General features: G+C 31.1%; 1 protein-coding gene, 1 long non-coding RNA gene and 1 other non-coding gene across 3 annotated transcripts; all 3 read left to right on the forward strand.

Annotated features, from left to right (window-relative positions):
* Positions 1-8: 8 nt before the first annotated feature.
* On the forward strand, positions 9-1,794 carry LOC128194904 (uncharacterized). The gene is made up of 2 exons (XR_008246351.1): positions 9-251; positions 1,421-1,794. It is a non-coding gene; the product is annotated as an uncharacterized LOC128194904 (long non-coding RNA).
* A 7,223-nt stretch (positions 1,795-9,017) lies between these two features.
* Positions 9,018-13,653, forward strand: LOC108319117 (RING-H2 finger protein ATL74). The gene is made up of 2 exons (XM_017550141.2): positions 9,018-9,361; positions 13,570-13,653. The coding sequence occupies exons 1-2, from the start codon at positions 9,057-9,059 to the stop codon at positions 13,574-13,576; spliced, it is 312 nt and encodes a 103-aa protein (XP_017405630.2). The 5' UTR covers positions 9,018-9,056; the 3' UTR covers positions 13,577-13,653.
* A 1,170-nt stretch (positions 13,654-14,823) lies between these two features.
* TRNAE-CUC (transfer RNA glutamic acid (anticodon CUC)) lies at positions 14,824-14,896 on the forward strand. The gene has a single exon. It is a non-coding gene; the product is annotated as a tRNA-Glu (tRNA).
* The last annotated feature ends 2,297 nt before the right edge of the window (positions 14,897-17,193 follow it).

Here is a 17,193-nt window from a genome sequence, read left to right on the forward strand (position 1 = left end):
TGGTTTAGAAATTAAAATGGTTTTGCAACGGTGATCATCATTTATTTGTCTATATTGAGATTTGGACCATTCAACTCTTGTCTAGAAAAATATTGAGCAGATAGGGACGTCACTGGAGTTATCTTCGCAAACGCGTGTTCACAGTTTCCCTTGTCAGGAAGTCGCCTAAGATGAAAGAATGAAAACGACAGAAACACAAAGAAACAAGGAAAGTTAGTATGAAACCAGAATCTCGGGTGCGAGACTTTATGGTGGGTTCTGTTGTGTCCAGTACGTTCATTTTTATTAATTTTTATTTATTTATTTTAATTATTAGTTAAATAAAGTTTAATTGATGAAAGCTTAAAATATCAAATTATAAATATGAATATTATATGTTTTTAATATATATATATATATATATATATATATATATATATATTTATATTTGATAGTGAAAATACAAATATTAGTTTGTACCATTAATTAAAAACAAAAATACTAACAAGAGTCTACAAAATTCACAAGAAGTTGGTGACGAAAATATCTTGAGGAGCACCGATACTTCAATATTTGAAATTCCATGTGAATATGACTATAATTTACATCAATGCTGTCCTTGTTTCCAGCTATGGAAAGATGGTGAACGAATATTTAGGAAGAAAGTTCAAATTTTAGGTTACGTTGGCGTGAACCGATTTGCGAAGATGTAATGTAATGAGGAAAGAATTTGCGAATAATTATTATGTTTGCATACAGTGATTTCAGTGGATGTGTGAGAACAAATTGGCTCAATGACAGAAAATACAATCTTTGCGTGGAAGAGGAAACTTGAGAGTAAAATTATACATTTGTCTCTGATATGTTCAACTTAAAAATACAAGATCATTTTTAGATTAGTTAAAATTAATTTTTAAAAAAGATGTTCATAATATTATTGTAATTATTAATTTTATTGATATTATTATTTATTACAATTATTATTGATATTATTATTTATTATAATTATTAATTTATATAGATTAATTATATAAGGGTAATTTTGTAATTTTATTTTTTATCTTTTAAATTATTTTTTAATCTATCAAATGAGTTAAATCACTCTTGGAAATTTATTTTCATTTTACTTCTAAATTTGTTCAAATTTGTCTAAATTACTTAGTCACTTTTTTTCAAATTCATTTTTTCAAGGTTTAAACCCTTTAGTTGTCCTTATTTATGTGTGGTTTTTTCATTTTGATTATCTTCTTATTAGAATCTCTAATTGAGTCCTTAAAAGTGCTAATTTGAATCAATTGAGCTTATGCCGTTAAATTTAGTTAACAGGGTTAAGTTTTTGTAATAGGAGGTTGATGTGTCAATTTTTTGAAATGTGGCATGCTAATGTGAGAGTAATGTGCTTGTGAACATCTCTGATTATTTTTTCCAAATTTTCATACAGTCATTGGAGTTCATTGTCCCCTCCACCACCAACGCAAACCCTCACGCCATCGCAAGAAGAAGTCATCGCGAGATGAAGCTCCTCGCTTCATCTCCTTTATCGCGAAACACTTCCTCGCAATCTGCAAAACTTGAAACACAGAAAGCCCCAAATCTCTTCACACCAGAAACCCTAAATTGCGACTTCGCTCATCTTCCAACTACCGTGATGGAGCAACTCCTCCTTTATCGCGAGCCATCATCTTCGTTGACCTGCAAATCGTGAGCAGCCACCTCGAGCTTCTCACACTACCAGAGCAACACATCCCCTTGGTTTCCATTGACAAATATGATTAATTAATGTTTTTTTAAGAATAAAATCAGAGATTCTCTCGGCCCCTATTTTTATTCTCTTTCTCTTGAATTATTTTATGGGTTTTTTTTTGTTAAAAAAATCTCCTTCAAAGGTTACTAAAAAAGTATTATTTTAAAAAAATATTATTCCTCCCTGTTCCTCCCTTTTGGGTTGTGTTCGTGCCATAACTAAAGAGAAGGAACATAGGAGAGAAATCTAATCCTAGCATAGAAAAAGAGACATCCAGTGCAGCAAATTCAGACAGTGTATTGCATTACAAGCTCATCCACTTTCATGATGATTTTCCCTATTTATTGCATTACAATGAAATCCTCGGAAAAGGAGCTTCAAAGACAGTGTATGCTTACAAGCTCATCCTATTTCATTTACCATCATTTTTTTTTCTCAAAGTTGGATTTTTTTTCCCTTCAAGTTTATTGTATCTCAGGCCTAGTTCTGGTTTCCTTAAAAACTGAACTTCTTGACGCTTTTCATCGAGTTTGTGGAGAAGGGCATATGATAAATCTACTTTTTCTTTGTTTGTGGTTTTGCTTCTTAATTAATGCAGATATAGGGCATTTGATGAGTATCAAGGGATTGAAGTTGCTTGGAACCAGGTCAAGCTGTATGATTTTCTGCAAAGTCCTGAAGATCTTGAGAGGCTTTATTGTGAAATTCATCTCCTGAAAACATTGAAGCATAGGAACATTATGAAAGGAAGATTATTGGATTGGTAGATTTAGAAGGGGAGCGTACCTATTTACAAAGAGTGCTGAGAATGGAGAAGAATATTGGGATTGGGGATGGCGAGAAGATGTAAAAAGAAGAAGATAGTCAAATGTCACGTTTCAACTCTAAACATGTCACGTTTAAAGAAATTAACACGTCATCCTCCCACCTGTGTAAAAACTTAACTTCGTTAACTAAATTTAACGGTAGGGACTCAATTGATTCAAATTAGCACTTATAAGGACAACTAAAGGGTTTAAACCTTTTTTTAAAAGAACACACAAAGTAAAAAAATTCATCAAATAAGATAGTTTTTGTTTTAAAACTTATTTTGCATGAATGTCAATATTTGCAATGACATGAAGTATATACATATATTATATTTATAATATTATTTATTTTAATAGATGAATCTTGAGCTAACTTTATTATCAGATTATTTTTAAGCAGAAAGGACAACGTTAAAGAGTGAAGTCAAAAAATTATTTTAAATGAAACTCGATTATCCGAAATAATATATATATATATATATATATATATATATATATATATATATATATATATATATATATATATATATATATATATATATATATATATATATATATATATATTTTAATTGAGACAATGACACTTCTAATGTTAATATCATTTTTGTAACGAAAGTACGTGTTAAAATAATGAATAATACAATTTTTTCAAGAAAAAAAAACTTAAAAAATTAGAAAAACTAGGGTATCTATTAGTTTGGGACAATTTTTATTGCCATAAAGAAACTAGACAAGAAAGAAAGGGCGTGTATTATTTCCCCACATACAGTTGTTATTGTCATCAAAACAACTTTTTTACATATAATTGTGGATGTTTTCTTGAAGTTCCCATGGACCTAGAAAATAGAATATTAAGAGTAGATAGATATATTAAAATAATGATATTGAGCACTTAGTGTTAAAATAAGCTAACAGTATAAATAGAAATTTTAAAACATTTAGCTCATTATATCAATACGTTTTATCTCTAAAAACACTATCTTCTATCTTTTCTCCTCCTTCTTTAAAGTTACTCACTGTTGGTTCATTTGATCAGTGATCAGAACCTCCCTAGGCGATCCTGAGATCAAGAACTTTCTTTTCCACCGATCAATTTCGTGTTTAGAGCCGGTAAGTTTGTCTCTCTTTGATTCTTGAAATTTTTGCAATTTTTGGTACATGCAAGCACTGTTCGGTTTTACATGTGTTCATTTGAGTTTTGATTCTGTTTCTAGTTTGTTGGTTGGTTTCCTTTCACCAATCCAAAGTCTATAGCCTGTCCTAAGGTCACTTACGGTTTAGCAAAACTATGGAGAGGTTTAAATCTATCAAGTTGCTTTGAGCTAAGGGAAGCTAGTTAATTTAATTGTTTGGTTGATGATGTATGAAAATGTTGTTGATGATTTTGCATGTGTGTGAAATTGAATGATTTGATGTTCGGTGATGCTTGTGTGGACTGTTAGATGCTATGTTCATGAGGGTTGGGTTTTTGCAGAATTTTGGTTCAATGGCCGAGTGATTTGTGAGGAAGTGTGATGGTGAAATTGGGGAAATTGTGTTCGGTGTGAGTTTGGTCTGTATAGAGAATCTGGGCAAGTTATTTAGGACTCGTTGAGATCCTTAAGTCACTCAAAACTGTACTAAAACAGAGAAATCTGGTTTTTGGTCCTTGAGTTCATGATTCTGTAGAATTGAATCTCAAATCTGAGATGAAACTCTCTAAATGATGTTAGAAAGGTTTAGGTACTCTTAGTTAAATGTAAAGATATGTATGATTCATGTTTGGAGGATTAGAAGTTGGGAAAAATGTTTAGTTTTGGTAAAATCTAGCTTGTTCATAATTCTGCAGAAGTTCTACAGAATTATGCAGAAAGTTGAGCGTTCGTTGTTGACCGTTCGATCATGTTCAGGTACTCGGTCATTAATTGGGTTCAGTCTCTTTAGTCTTACACGTTCATGACCGTTCGGTCTTAGGTAGGTGGTTGCTCTTAGTAGTGCTCGGTCTTGTACTAGCACTTGGTCTCTTAGTAGTGTTCGGTCTTGTACTAGCACTCGGTCTCTTAGTAGTGCTCGTTCTTGTACTAGCACTCGGTCTCTTAGTAGTGTTCGGTCTTGTACTAGCACTCGGTCTCTTAGTAGTGTTCGGTCTTGTACTAGCACTCGGTCTCTTAGTAGTGCTCGGTCTTGTTATAGGGTTCGGTCTAACCTTAGTCCTTAGTCTTACAGTAGTATTCAATCTTGCACCATTATTCGGTCTTGTAAAAGTATTCGGTCTTAACTGTGTTCGGTCTTTGATGAGCCTTACCTATTAATAACCATTCTGTGATATTTTAGTAATCAGTCTTATATTAGTATTCGATATCAACTCTAAGTGTTCAGCCTAAGCTATAGGTGTTCGGCCTAAGCCATAAGCGTTCGGTCTGACTTAGTACTTGACCTAGTGGTAGTATTCGGTCATGTTGTGGTACTTGGAATTCTCTAGTTGTCGGTCATTAATAGTGTTCGGCCCTCTCTTCAGTTGTACCTAGTATTGACCATTCGTTCTCCAATGTTCACAGGAGGTTCGGTCTTACATGAGATTTTCCATTGTGGTTTGAGAACTTAATAAATTTAGTTATATGAATTTTTTGTGCATAAGTGATGGTGTGGTTATTTTATTAAGGTATTATGTTCCAATTGGTATGAAAGAGAATTCCAAGGAGACATATCTCGGTGCTAGTTATCAAAGTGGTAAAGTATGAATATGGACAGCGAAATCCACGGCGTTTATCCTGAAATTTTGATGATTACCAAAAATTCAAGTAGAGATGGGTAATGCATTGTGTGAGAATGTCAGGAGGTCCTAGCCTATAGGGTCTTAGGTGAGTTATAACGGATTAACCCCGGGTGACAGCTGATAGTTTTCCAGTTACTACACCCTCAGGTGTACGAACAACCTCAAGCTACATATTCATACAATCCGGACGGTCAAGTCAAGTGTTCAGTCATTGCCTGTAATGTATGGTTGGTCATTGTATGCTTGAAATGCTTGGTTGACACATGCTTATGTATTTGTTTAATTTGCATGATTAGTATAATCAATTAAATTACTCTAGCTTACCCTTTTTTTCTGTCTTGTCATGTTGGTCTGTTTGATTTTTTCTTTGCAATGATCATCATGTGGATGTGAACAGAGAGAGAAGAGTTTTCGTCTGGAGCAGGCGCTGGAAGGTGAGAATCCATCTGTTTAGCATAACACCGTTTGGTCTTGTACATCATTCCGTATCAGCATAGGAATTTTGTAAAGTTTTAATTTTTTTAATTATTTTAGAATAATTGTAATTTAATTTTATTTCTACTTATTATGTGATATCTCGTTAATATAGTTTGATACTGTATATATTTTATGGAACGTTACACCATGAATCATTAATTCCAAATCACTTTAATGAATAGTGCAATCAAAGACCGAAGAAAAACCAAACATAAGAAATAGATTGAGAAAGAAAGCGATAATGTAATTGTTTTGTTAATATTATATGAAGAAATGATACTAAAGATAAGCCACAAAGCCAGCACCATCTTTCTCCTGAAAAAGACACATTTGAGATGAATGAGTAGCGGCAACCTCACGCCGCGCATTTACTGCAAAAAAAAAAAAAGAAAGTGAAGAAAATAATTGTTAGCGTTAGTAGATTCAATCATTCGCACTTCTATCACATCACGACACTTCTTTCTTCAATAATTCTCAGACCCAAACTCATCAAACTTCTTTTTTTTTTTAATTAGATTTAATAACTTTGGAGGTCTTTATTTCTCTATGTGTCACTGCATTGTCAAAAAATTATCTCTTTTTATATAAATCAATTACCATCTCACAGTTAATTATTATGAATGATGTTAAATTTGTTATCTGATAAAATGGTGAGCTAGCATTTAATAACCACATGACAAACAGTAAGAGATTAGTTTATCATGTTACTAGACAACAAATTTAACATTATCCACAACAATTAACGGTGAGATTGTTATTGACTCAATTTTACATAAAAAAAATCCAATTCAGCTTTTTGAAAATAAGAAGACCTAATTGGCACGAATATACATAAATAGAGACATTCAAAATGATTAAACATTTTAATTAATTATTTTATAATTTTATAATTCAAATTTATAACATCACACTTAACTTTAAAACTAAATTATAACTTTAATATGCTTTTGCTGAATTTAATTGAGGTAGGTCGATTATAAGGTTCTCAAAATTCGAGAAGTTACTTTTTGTTAGTGGAAAAATTTAAAATTCAAAAGATAAACCAAGAAAGATCTTTTTATAAAAGACCCTTTTACACTTAAATCAGTAAAGAATTTATAATATATATATATATATATATATATATATATATATATATATATAATGTTGAAACATGTGGTATTCTGAAGAAGTTTAGGTACTCAAATCACTTAAACTTTTTTAAGTTAAAGAGTGGCACAAGTATCTTAAAACTAAAATCATTTGACAAGATTGAAGAAGAATCAAAATGAAGATGAGTTGCTTTATAGAAAAGGAAAGTGAGGAGTGGATTATCAAGTAAGCATATTATGTGTCCATATATGCCAAGACCGTATCAATTTATGCCATCATTTTCTTTTAGCTATTAGGTAAAAGTTAAAGTGTGATTTTAAGTTTGATATTTATTAAAAATAATAAAGTTAAGTAATACATAAAAAGTAAAGTTCATAAATGTAATATTTTCAAGGTTAATAATAAATAGAATTTAGTAAATTTTGTGTGTTGGTAATCTGTTTAGTTTTTAAAACACACTGAACATTAATTTTGCTAATATATTAGGGTATTTTGAAGACTGAAGCGACAGTATTGAAAACTCAAGTAGAGAATCTAAATTCGTAAGAGATGATTTTATAATTTTTTTGCAAGAATGGTTTATTCATTAACAGTAACTTTTTTTTAAAGTTAGTTATAAATTTTATATCGATTAAGAATAAAAATAATAATTATAATATATAAATATGTTAGAAATTAGGTAATAGAAAAATAATTTTTTAAAAACACACACTAATAAATAAGAATATAAATTTAAATAAAAACACACAATAAATTTAAAACTTAAGTTTAATACCTTATGGTCTTCATCCACCAATTGAACAAGTATTATTTCTTAATCTGAATTTTTTTTAACAAAAATTACAAACCTTCATATAATTTTTTTGGACAATTTTAAATTCTTTTCATATAGTTTTTTGTGGTCAAAATTGAAAACTCTTCTCATGAAATTTATTTTACAAAAATTGCAAACCTTTTCAATGACATACACTTCATACACCTAAGATATCTATTGAGTTGTGGTGGCAACTTCAAAAGCAACTATTTATTTTTATAGTATTTTTTTTATTGTTGTCCTCTTCATATTACTCTATATTGAACTATGATGAATACCCATTTGAGAACCAATTTATCGCACTTCATCAAAAGCTTCACATGCTCTAAAACAAACATTTGACACACTGGGAACATATATGCTTGAATTGCTCTCGCTACTAGTGATTTGCACAAATTTATTGATGGTGACAATTTTTCTTTATCATTAGTATCGCCTTGTACATTAGACTCGTTGTAGGAAACTTTTCACATCATTGTTGTAACTAACAACTCATTCCTTAAGGTGAATCCATCACCAACATGACTTTGGTAAAGCCAAACTCAATCACACACACACATTTATATATATATATATATATATATATAATGATCAAGATCAACCTCTCTTCAAAAGCTCAACACACAAAGTTAGAAATCACACATGTGAGCATGCCAAATTGTTCCTTTTCCTCTCTTTATAATTTCTTGTAAAAATGGTTCATAATTCATTAATACTAACTTTTAAAAAAAAGTTATAAATTCTATATCGATTAAGAATAAAGATAAAAATTATAATATATAAATATGTCAAGAATTACACAATAGAAAAATAAATTTTTTAAAGAAAACCCATTCAAATAATAGTATAAATTTAAATAAAAATACAAAAAATTTGATGTGATTCCCCGTCTTAATTAAGGTTTACATCCTTCCATACTTTACAGAACAGAAGTATTATTACTCAATATATAATTTTTTGAGAAAAAATACAAATTTTATTTTTAGTATAATTTTTTTTGTTGAAAAAATTGCAAACTCTTTGCATACAATTTTTCTGACAAAAAATGCAAATTTTTGAACAGACAACTAACCAAGTAATAATAATTCAGAAAACAACCCTTTATATTTATAGTGCTTTTTTTGTTACTTTGTTTTTCATATTATACTTGATGTGAAACTTCAATGAATAATAATCACTTGAAAACCAACCAATAGATATGATTCTATCAAGTTATATTAGATATAAATCCACTTTCTAAAAAGACACACCAATTAGGTTATTTTATGCTTATGTGTCGATCACTCCTTGTTTCTCACTTTCTTTATTACAGTCAAATTTCCTCATCACTTCATCACCATGGCAGAAACTAACTCTGAATCTCCTACACCTTCGTCCTTTGGCCCCATGAGAAGCATACCATGTGATGACCAAGTTGGTGGGTTTGATTGGATGGTCCTTGTGGCAGCCATTCTATGTGCCTTGGTGTGTGCTCTTGGCCTCAACACGATGCTGCAATGTGTATTCCAATGTGCTTCTCGTGTTCTGACGCAACCTCGCCAATGGATGGCTTCTCGCAGGCTGAATTCTGGTCTGAAGAGGAAGGAAATGGTGGGTTTGCCAACCTCAACCTTCACAAACTCTCCCTCTCCATCTTCACCTTCTACCTGTGTCATTTGCTTGGCTGAGTTCTCTGATGGAGACCCTATAAGGTTCCTCCCAAACTGCAAACACTTTTTCCATGTTCTTTGCATTGACAAGTGGCTCCTCTCTCACTCTTCTTGCCCTACTTGCAGACACCTACTCAACCCTAATCATCACCATCTTCACTCCTTACATACTGTCATAACAACTTAGTCATCTATTTTGTTATCTTCCATTTAATACAACTATATATTGTTTCTAACATACCTCTTTTTTTGGATATTCAATGTAGAATTGGACTCAAATATGAGACCATTCTTGCACAAGTATCTATCAAAACTTTCTCCAGTTTATTTTGTTTAGCTATCTTCGTTGAGTTCTCATTTTGCAAGCCCTGCATATGAGGACATGTGAACAAATTATGATGTAATTTTAGCAAACAAAAACATACAAATTGAATCATCATTATTATATTAGTAAATTTTTCTTCTTCTTAATAATACTTATTTCACCTCTCTCATGATTAACAAACTTGTTAACAATATAGGGATGTGATTGTATTAGTAATGATCTTATGAAAAAAAATATAAAAAAAAAGTAAATTTAAACATTAAAAGGATATATTTAATTTTAATAAAATATTTAATCTAAAGATTGTATACAGTAATTTTATATATAAAAAATAATAAATTATTAAGTTAATATCCACTTCAATTATTAAGTTAGACATATATTCGTTATGCTGTTCTGTAATAGGATCAGTTATAGTTGATGTTAACCTAGCTTATATATAAATAGTAGATCATTACTTTTTACAACAAAAATAGGATCAGTTATTATCTTACTTTTTATTCTCTTTTTTTCATCATTCCTTCCACCTTACCTTCACTCCTCATACCTTTACTACACAAATCAGTATCAAGCTTAATGATGAAAGTTTTTTGGTGTGGCAACACCAAGTTTTGGCCACAATTCGAGGGCTGCATTTCTCCTGATTTCTTGATGGTTCTCCTCCGCCACCACATTTTCTCACGCAAGAAGCTCAATCACAAAATCAAGTTAACCCTGCTTACATCCATCATCAACAACAAGACAATCTTCCTGTTGCTGGGATACTATCTTCAATCTCAGCTCCACTATTTTGATAAAGATGGTTGGCCTAAACACTTCATGTGCTATATGGCAGAAGCTTTCCAACCGTGTAAAGAAGTTAAAATTACAACACAAGAACCTCAAGAAAGATAAGCCTATTTCCACTTACATTCTTGAGATTAAAAAAATCTTTGACTCTCTTGCTGCCATAGGTTATCCGATCTCTGATGCAGATCATATAGAGGCAATTATTGATGGCTTACCAACTGAATATAATGTGTTTGTCACGTCTATTCTCTCTCGCATTGATCCCTACAGTGTTGAAGAAATTGAGGCGCTGCTCTGTCTCACAAAACGTTCGGAAAAGCATATTCACGTTGAATCTACCATTCAACTCAATTCTTTTACGTCTTCTTGGAATCAATACAATCGCAGCAACAACTCTGATCGTCGAAGACATTCACGAGACAAGCTGCTTCTGAAAGAGGAAATCGTTTTCTTAATTCAAGAAACTCATCCCAACAATCTTCCTCCTCTCAAAATAACTCCAGGTTACGCTATCAAATCTGTTCAAAGCCTAGTTTCGCCGCCTTCAACTGGCATAGGTTTGATCATGAATATCAACCTTCAATTTATGTCAACAACTCTCAGGTTACTTCTAACCAAACTGACATCAGTGATCATCTTTCATACATATCTTCACCATGCTTCCAAGATTGTTTCTCCTTCGGTCAATACTATTTCTTCTACATGTCCTGTTTTGGATTTATGGCATGCTAGACTTGGCGATGCGTCTTTACCAGTAGTTAAACGTGTCTTACATACATGCAATATTTCATATAAACCTCAATCTAGTTCTTCCCTTTGTAATTCCTGTGTGTAGACTATAGACCGATGGGTCAACGCAATCCGATCGCTCAATCACTTAAAATGTCAATCTTGATGACTCCAAAACAATGTCAACAGAACGGTTATTAATTAAGTTGGTAGTAGTTTAGTATTTTACACATTAAAGATGTTACAACTTGATTAAGAAGATAAAAATATACTTATGAGATATTGGGCATGATTAAGTCAATTTTAATAAAAACTTGTTTTGAAATTTATAAATACAAAAGATAAAATAAGAAGGTAAGAAGTTGCATTTATTAGACATTTAAAAATTAACTGTAATAACTTATCGATATAATTGAAAATTGTCTTTAACATATATTCAGTGACTCGATTTTAAACTTTAAGAAAGGAAGATCCGATAAGACATTGTAAAAGATAAACAATTTGTAGTTTGAGAAGTGATGTAAAGTTTGATTTTCATATTATCATATTTGTTCTGTTAATGGAGATCATTATTACGTTTTGTTTGTTGATGTATTTTTGTCAAGACCATTAAATTCAGAGAAAAGTGGAATCCAGGTGTATGCAGCTTGTTGGACCGATCGATTTTTGACGGTAGTATATAAGTAAACTTTTCAAAATTTCGGACCACTTTCTGCATGTACCTCTTCTCTCCAAATTTCTGAGTTTTTATTTTCTCCTCCTTCTCTCTACAAATTCTCATCTTCTTTTTCTTCTGATCATCAATTTAGACCGTGTCTGAGTTTCTTGGTGGCAAGAGTTTCTCTTTTCACCAATCAAATTGTTGTTTGGAGTTGGTAAGTTAAATTCACTCGTTCCTTGAAGTTTCTGTATTTTCTGATAAATGCAAGCACTGTTCAGCTTGCATGTGTTCATCATCTACTTCTCTGAGTTTGTTTTTTATCTTTGATTCTCTGGTTGGTTCCTTTTCACCGATCAGAAAGTAGTAGGTTGCCTTAGAAGCTGTTTTCTGGTTAGTCAACATAGTGGAAGCTTAGGAAGTGTCTGGTTTATTCGAGGTAAGGGAAGCTAATAATTTAATTATGTTCATTTATGATTGAAATGCTTGGTTGAACGTGTGTATGTGTGAATAAATTGCTATTTGTTTGTTTTTTGTGTATTGCCGAGACTTGTGAACTGGTTGAGAAGTTCTGTAGAATTGTAGGGAATAGAGTGTTCATTATCGAACGCTCGGTCAAGTCATAAAATCGGGTTTAGTAATATTAGGTTTTTCAGTGATATTTTAACTTAGTGTTGTTGGTTTAGTATTGGCATTCCGTTTTAAAAATACTTGTTTTCAACCTCAGTAGTCTTCGAGTTGGTATTAACGTTCATCCCTAGTAGTATTATATTTGGCGTTCGGTTGTAATAGTATACGTTATTAATAGTGATTGGTCATTTACCGAGTTTGGTCTCTTTAGGGTTACCGATGTTGAACGTTTGGTTTTAGGTGTGTTGGATGTTCTCTGTAGCGCTCAGTCATGTATTGCTTTGGTAGTGTTTGGTCATATACACATTTGATATAAAATCTTTTAGCGTTCGAATTGAGCTATGAGTGTTCAGTTTAAGCTCTTCAGATATGGGCTAAATTCTTAGTAGTTGGTTTTTATATAGTGGTCGGTTAGTAATAACGTTCGGGTATTTCTTTAATTTTATTTATTATGGACCGTTCGGTCCTCTCGGTTGAGTGGTGTGAAGGTGTTCGGTCTCCAACGTTCACAGGTTCTCTTTGTTCTATGAATGAAAATATAACTGATGAATGACTGTTTATGTTAAATATGAGAATTTTGATGTTCAAATACTGTGGAAGAGAATTCCAAGGCGGAATGTCTCGTGGATGGTTATTGAATTGTAAGGTATGAATATGGATATACTAAGCTGGCATTCATCCTGAAATTATGTGGATCATTCTCACGAATTCTCACATAGAGAGAGATATTTCATTCGTGAGAATAGCAGGAGGTCCTACCACCTCAAGGTGCCGAGGTAGGTATTATGGGATTAACCTTGGGTAGTAGCTTGATTGGTGTCAACTGTTACACTACCACAAGTGCAAGAACGACTGTAACTACATATTCATACAAATCCGGATGGTCAAGTCATAGTGTTCGGTCTATATATGAATTATGATGTTTATTTTGTATATGATTGCTTGTATTTGGTGTTGGCATGAGGTAGTGTTCGATATCGTATTGTTTGAACTTGTATGAAATATTTAAATGTGTTTTATAATTAAATTACATTAGCTTACCCTACTCTCTTGTTTTATCTTGTATTGTACGTCCGGTTACCTCTTCTTTTGCAATGATCATCCTGTGGATGTGAGCAGAAGGTGATGAGTGTTCAGTGGAGCAAGCGTTGGAAGACGATGGTCCTGCAGCTTAGTTAAGATCGTTCGGTCATTAGACTGAGCTTATCTTTTGTAAGACGATCGGTTTATACAGGTTGTTGTATAACCGGTCGATATAGGATGATTTGTTTAAATCTAGTAATAGAACCGTTCGATTTATTTCCTATGTTTTGTATCAGACTTATGGTACTTTGTAAAGTTTTTTTTTAGTTTTATGGTTATTTTGGATGAGTGTAATGTTAAATACTTTACTAATTCTTGAAGAATTGATCTATCATATTATTATATGTGATTAATCTATATTTTGGGATGTTACAATTTTTCAGATATACATGGGTTTACATGTTGCATGTTCAATCTCGAGCTCTTGATATGTTCATCAGTTTTAAAACCTTATTTGAAAACCATCTAGGTCATACCATTAAGGCTATTCAAACATATAACACTAGAGAATTCATATACTTCGATAATTTTCTTGTTAAAAATTTATCTCCCACTGATATAAGTGTCCCTGTTCACATCCTCAAAATGACACTGTAGAAAGAAAACAGAAACTAAATAAATTATTTGCTCGCAAATAAATAAATTCAATTATGACATATACCATATAAAAAAAATGTATCGCATCAATTATAATTACAAATTATTTAAAGTTGTTGCTACAAAACTCAACTATTTTAAGTTGAACAGAAATTGACGATGAAAATATATAATATTTTTTCACACTATAAATACATTTTATAATTAAATTGATAGTAAATAAACATATGATGTATGACATATTCCTCTATAAGTGGATATTCTCTCCGACACATCCAAGTGTGTGATAAAGCCACATTGATCCTGTGAGTTAGTGAGGATTAAGATTTGGTGACTTTATGAGCAGAAAAATAATAAAACCCTACAACTTTACATTTGAATAAGATGAAAGGCAATGACCAAAAGTTCCCACTTATGAAAGATTTATGCTTTGTCTCAAACAAAATAGAAAGGATAATAGATTGGGCCCACCATAATCACAATAATGAACAAATTAAAACAATTCCGACAGTATGCATGATCAAAATGGAGACGACATCACTCATCAAAAACCAAGTTCCTGCAAATATAGACAAAAATCTTAATGACTAGTTTTAACTTCAACTGTAATGGAGTCAATAGCAGAATAATTTGAGGTAGTGTCGAACTGTGCAATTTTAATAAATGTTAAAGTAACTTGAGCTAATTCATAGTTCCGTTGTAGTCTAGTTGGTTAGGATACTCGGCTCTCACCCGAGAGACCCGGGTTCAAGTCCCGGCAACGGAATGGTTCAATTTTTTCAATTTTTTCTAATTTTGTATTGCTATTTAGTCATATCTACGGGGCAAACATCGAAATTAGATAAGTTGCACTATTGGTTTCATGAATTAAAATTTTAATGAGAATGTTACATAAAATTAGTCCCAAGTATGTATGATTAGTTCACATAAAAGTTCTGTTTTCTATTTTTGTTATTTTTTCATTTTTACATTTATATTGTCGTGAAGATGGATAAAAATATGATATTTTTTCCAAGAATGTTAATAGTTATTGTTAGCTATAGGCATAAATGATCGATCAATCAAATCTCAACTCTTATTACCATGTTACTCTTCATTTCTTTTCAAATATTTGTGAATTATAACATTTAAGTACTTTGTTTGTCACCACATAGTTCTCTTTTTTTTTATATGCTTTAAAGCAATTTATATAGAATTTTCATGAATGAATGTTGTTCATTGTATCTACTTTAAAGACATTTGGAACGAATCTTTTCACTTAAAATTTTTGGTTGATTGCACGAGTCAAGTTAAAAATACGAAGACATGAAATAGAGCTAGAGAGACTCTAAAGATAGAGTTGAGCTATAAATATTCAATGTTAGATAAGTTAACAAGTTGTTAGATATCATCAAGTCTTAATAAAGTGACATACCATTTTTACACTTTTTAACTTTTTGATAAAAAATAAATAAAATAAGAAAAAAAAATTCATAGTATAACAAAGCGAATTAGTTCAATCAATTTTTATGTGATAAAGCTTGATAGTTAGACACATTTTATCATGAGTACGAGTGTAAGTTTTTTTATGTGTTTTGACAAATATAAATCATCATCAATCAATATAGATATATTTTATATTTAAAGTTTAATATGGATAAGGACTTTTTAGTCAATTTTCTATTAATGAAAGTTAAAGATGCTTAAAGTGTGAAATTGAATTAGAGATCTTCTAAGCATAGAGTTGAGCTAGAGATATTCTATGTATAGAGTCGATAAAAAAGTATTTTAAATGTAAATCTAATTTAAAGATGTTTGAAGTGTGAAACGAGTTAGAAATGTTTAAGGCAAAAATACTTTAAAGGTAGAACCAATAATATCCAATTATAAGTAACTTAGTAAGATGTTAGACACAAATTATGATAATATATTTTATTTATAGTTATTACTTTTGAACTTTGAGACAATGTAATTGAAGTCATTTTATTTTCTCTGTTATTTCATTGGACAAATGTTTTTGAAATATTATGTTATGCACATTTTAAATGTTGAGGTTTTTGAAAATACGTTTCCAAGTTATGTTAAAGTTTGAAATTTTACGATTTTTGAATAATCTGGGACACCCTGGAAATTGGAGGTGTTACAATTTATTTCTTTAATAACAAAATAATTGATGATGTTGATGTTGATTTTTGCATCGAGGGCTGTGTTATATCTTTTACCATCTTATTGTTATTAAATTTCGTTTTTAAATTTTAGAAGCAGTAGTTTATCTTTAGGGAGATGCATGATTCTTACGTTGGGATAACAATTATCGTGACCAATCATCAGCTTATTTGTATTGTTGCATAAGTATGGAATTCTTTTATAATTTTATGCTAATAAACTATTAAATAATCAATCTGGGTATTTAAGTACTCAAAAATTCATTTCCTTAATATTTTTGTGGGAAATACTCATTTCATACCAAGAGCCAAATCTATTTTAAAGATTATTTTCCTATCCGTTATGAATATGTTTTACTATTATCCTATAAATCTAAATTTGATTATCATCTTCGTTAAGATGTTGGATCAAATATTCAGTCTAACGATAGCCTTTTCCAAATATGTTGACAATAGGCTGTAATAAATGATTGACATGTTACACATGACAGTCAAAATGGAAAAATGATTTATTCATTCCTAGATGATTCACAAAAAACACGTCCTTGACTATATTTTCGACACTAGTATTTGTTTGGTAATTTCAGAAATCATAGCATCAACCATAGCAATGTGCTTGGTGAGTTGTGGGGATTACAAACTTTGCTCAAGATAAACTACTATTTCTAAAATGTAAAAACGAAATTTAATAACAATCAAGGGAAAGATATAACATAGTCCTCCAATCAAAAATCAACATCAACATCATCAATTATTTTGTTATTAAAGTGACAAACAAATAAATGACCACAACAAGAGCAACAAATTGTGGTGTCGCAGGTTATTGTATGTGGGTAAGAGAGAGGATGGAGATGAGAGAGAAACAAATTGGATAAGTGAAGAAGGTGGATTAGGGTTAGGTGAATGTTTCTGATTTTTT

Source organism: Vigna angularis, chromosome 1, assembly GCF_016808095.1.
Source record: "Vigna angularis cultivar LongXiaoDou No.4 chromosome 1, ASM1680809v1, whole genome shotgun sequence".
Taxonomy (NCBI): Eukaryota; Viridiplantae; Streptophyta; class Magnoliopsida; order Fabales; family Fabaceae; genus Vigna; species Vigna angularis.

Excerpts from the sequence above, each read along its gene's own strand:
- LOC108319117 (XM_017550141.2), top strand. The coding sequence starts at position 9,057 with ATGAGAAGCATACCATGTGATGACCAAGTTGGTGGGTTTGATTGGATG.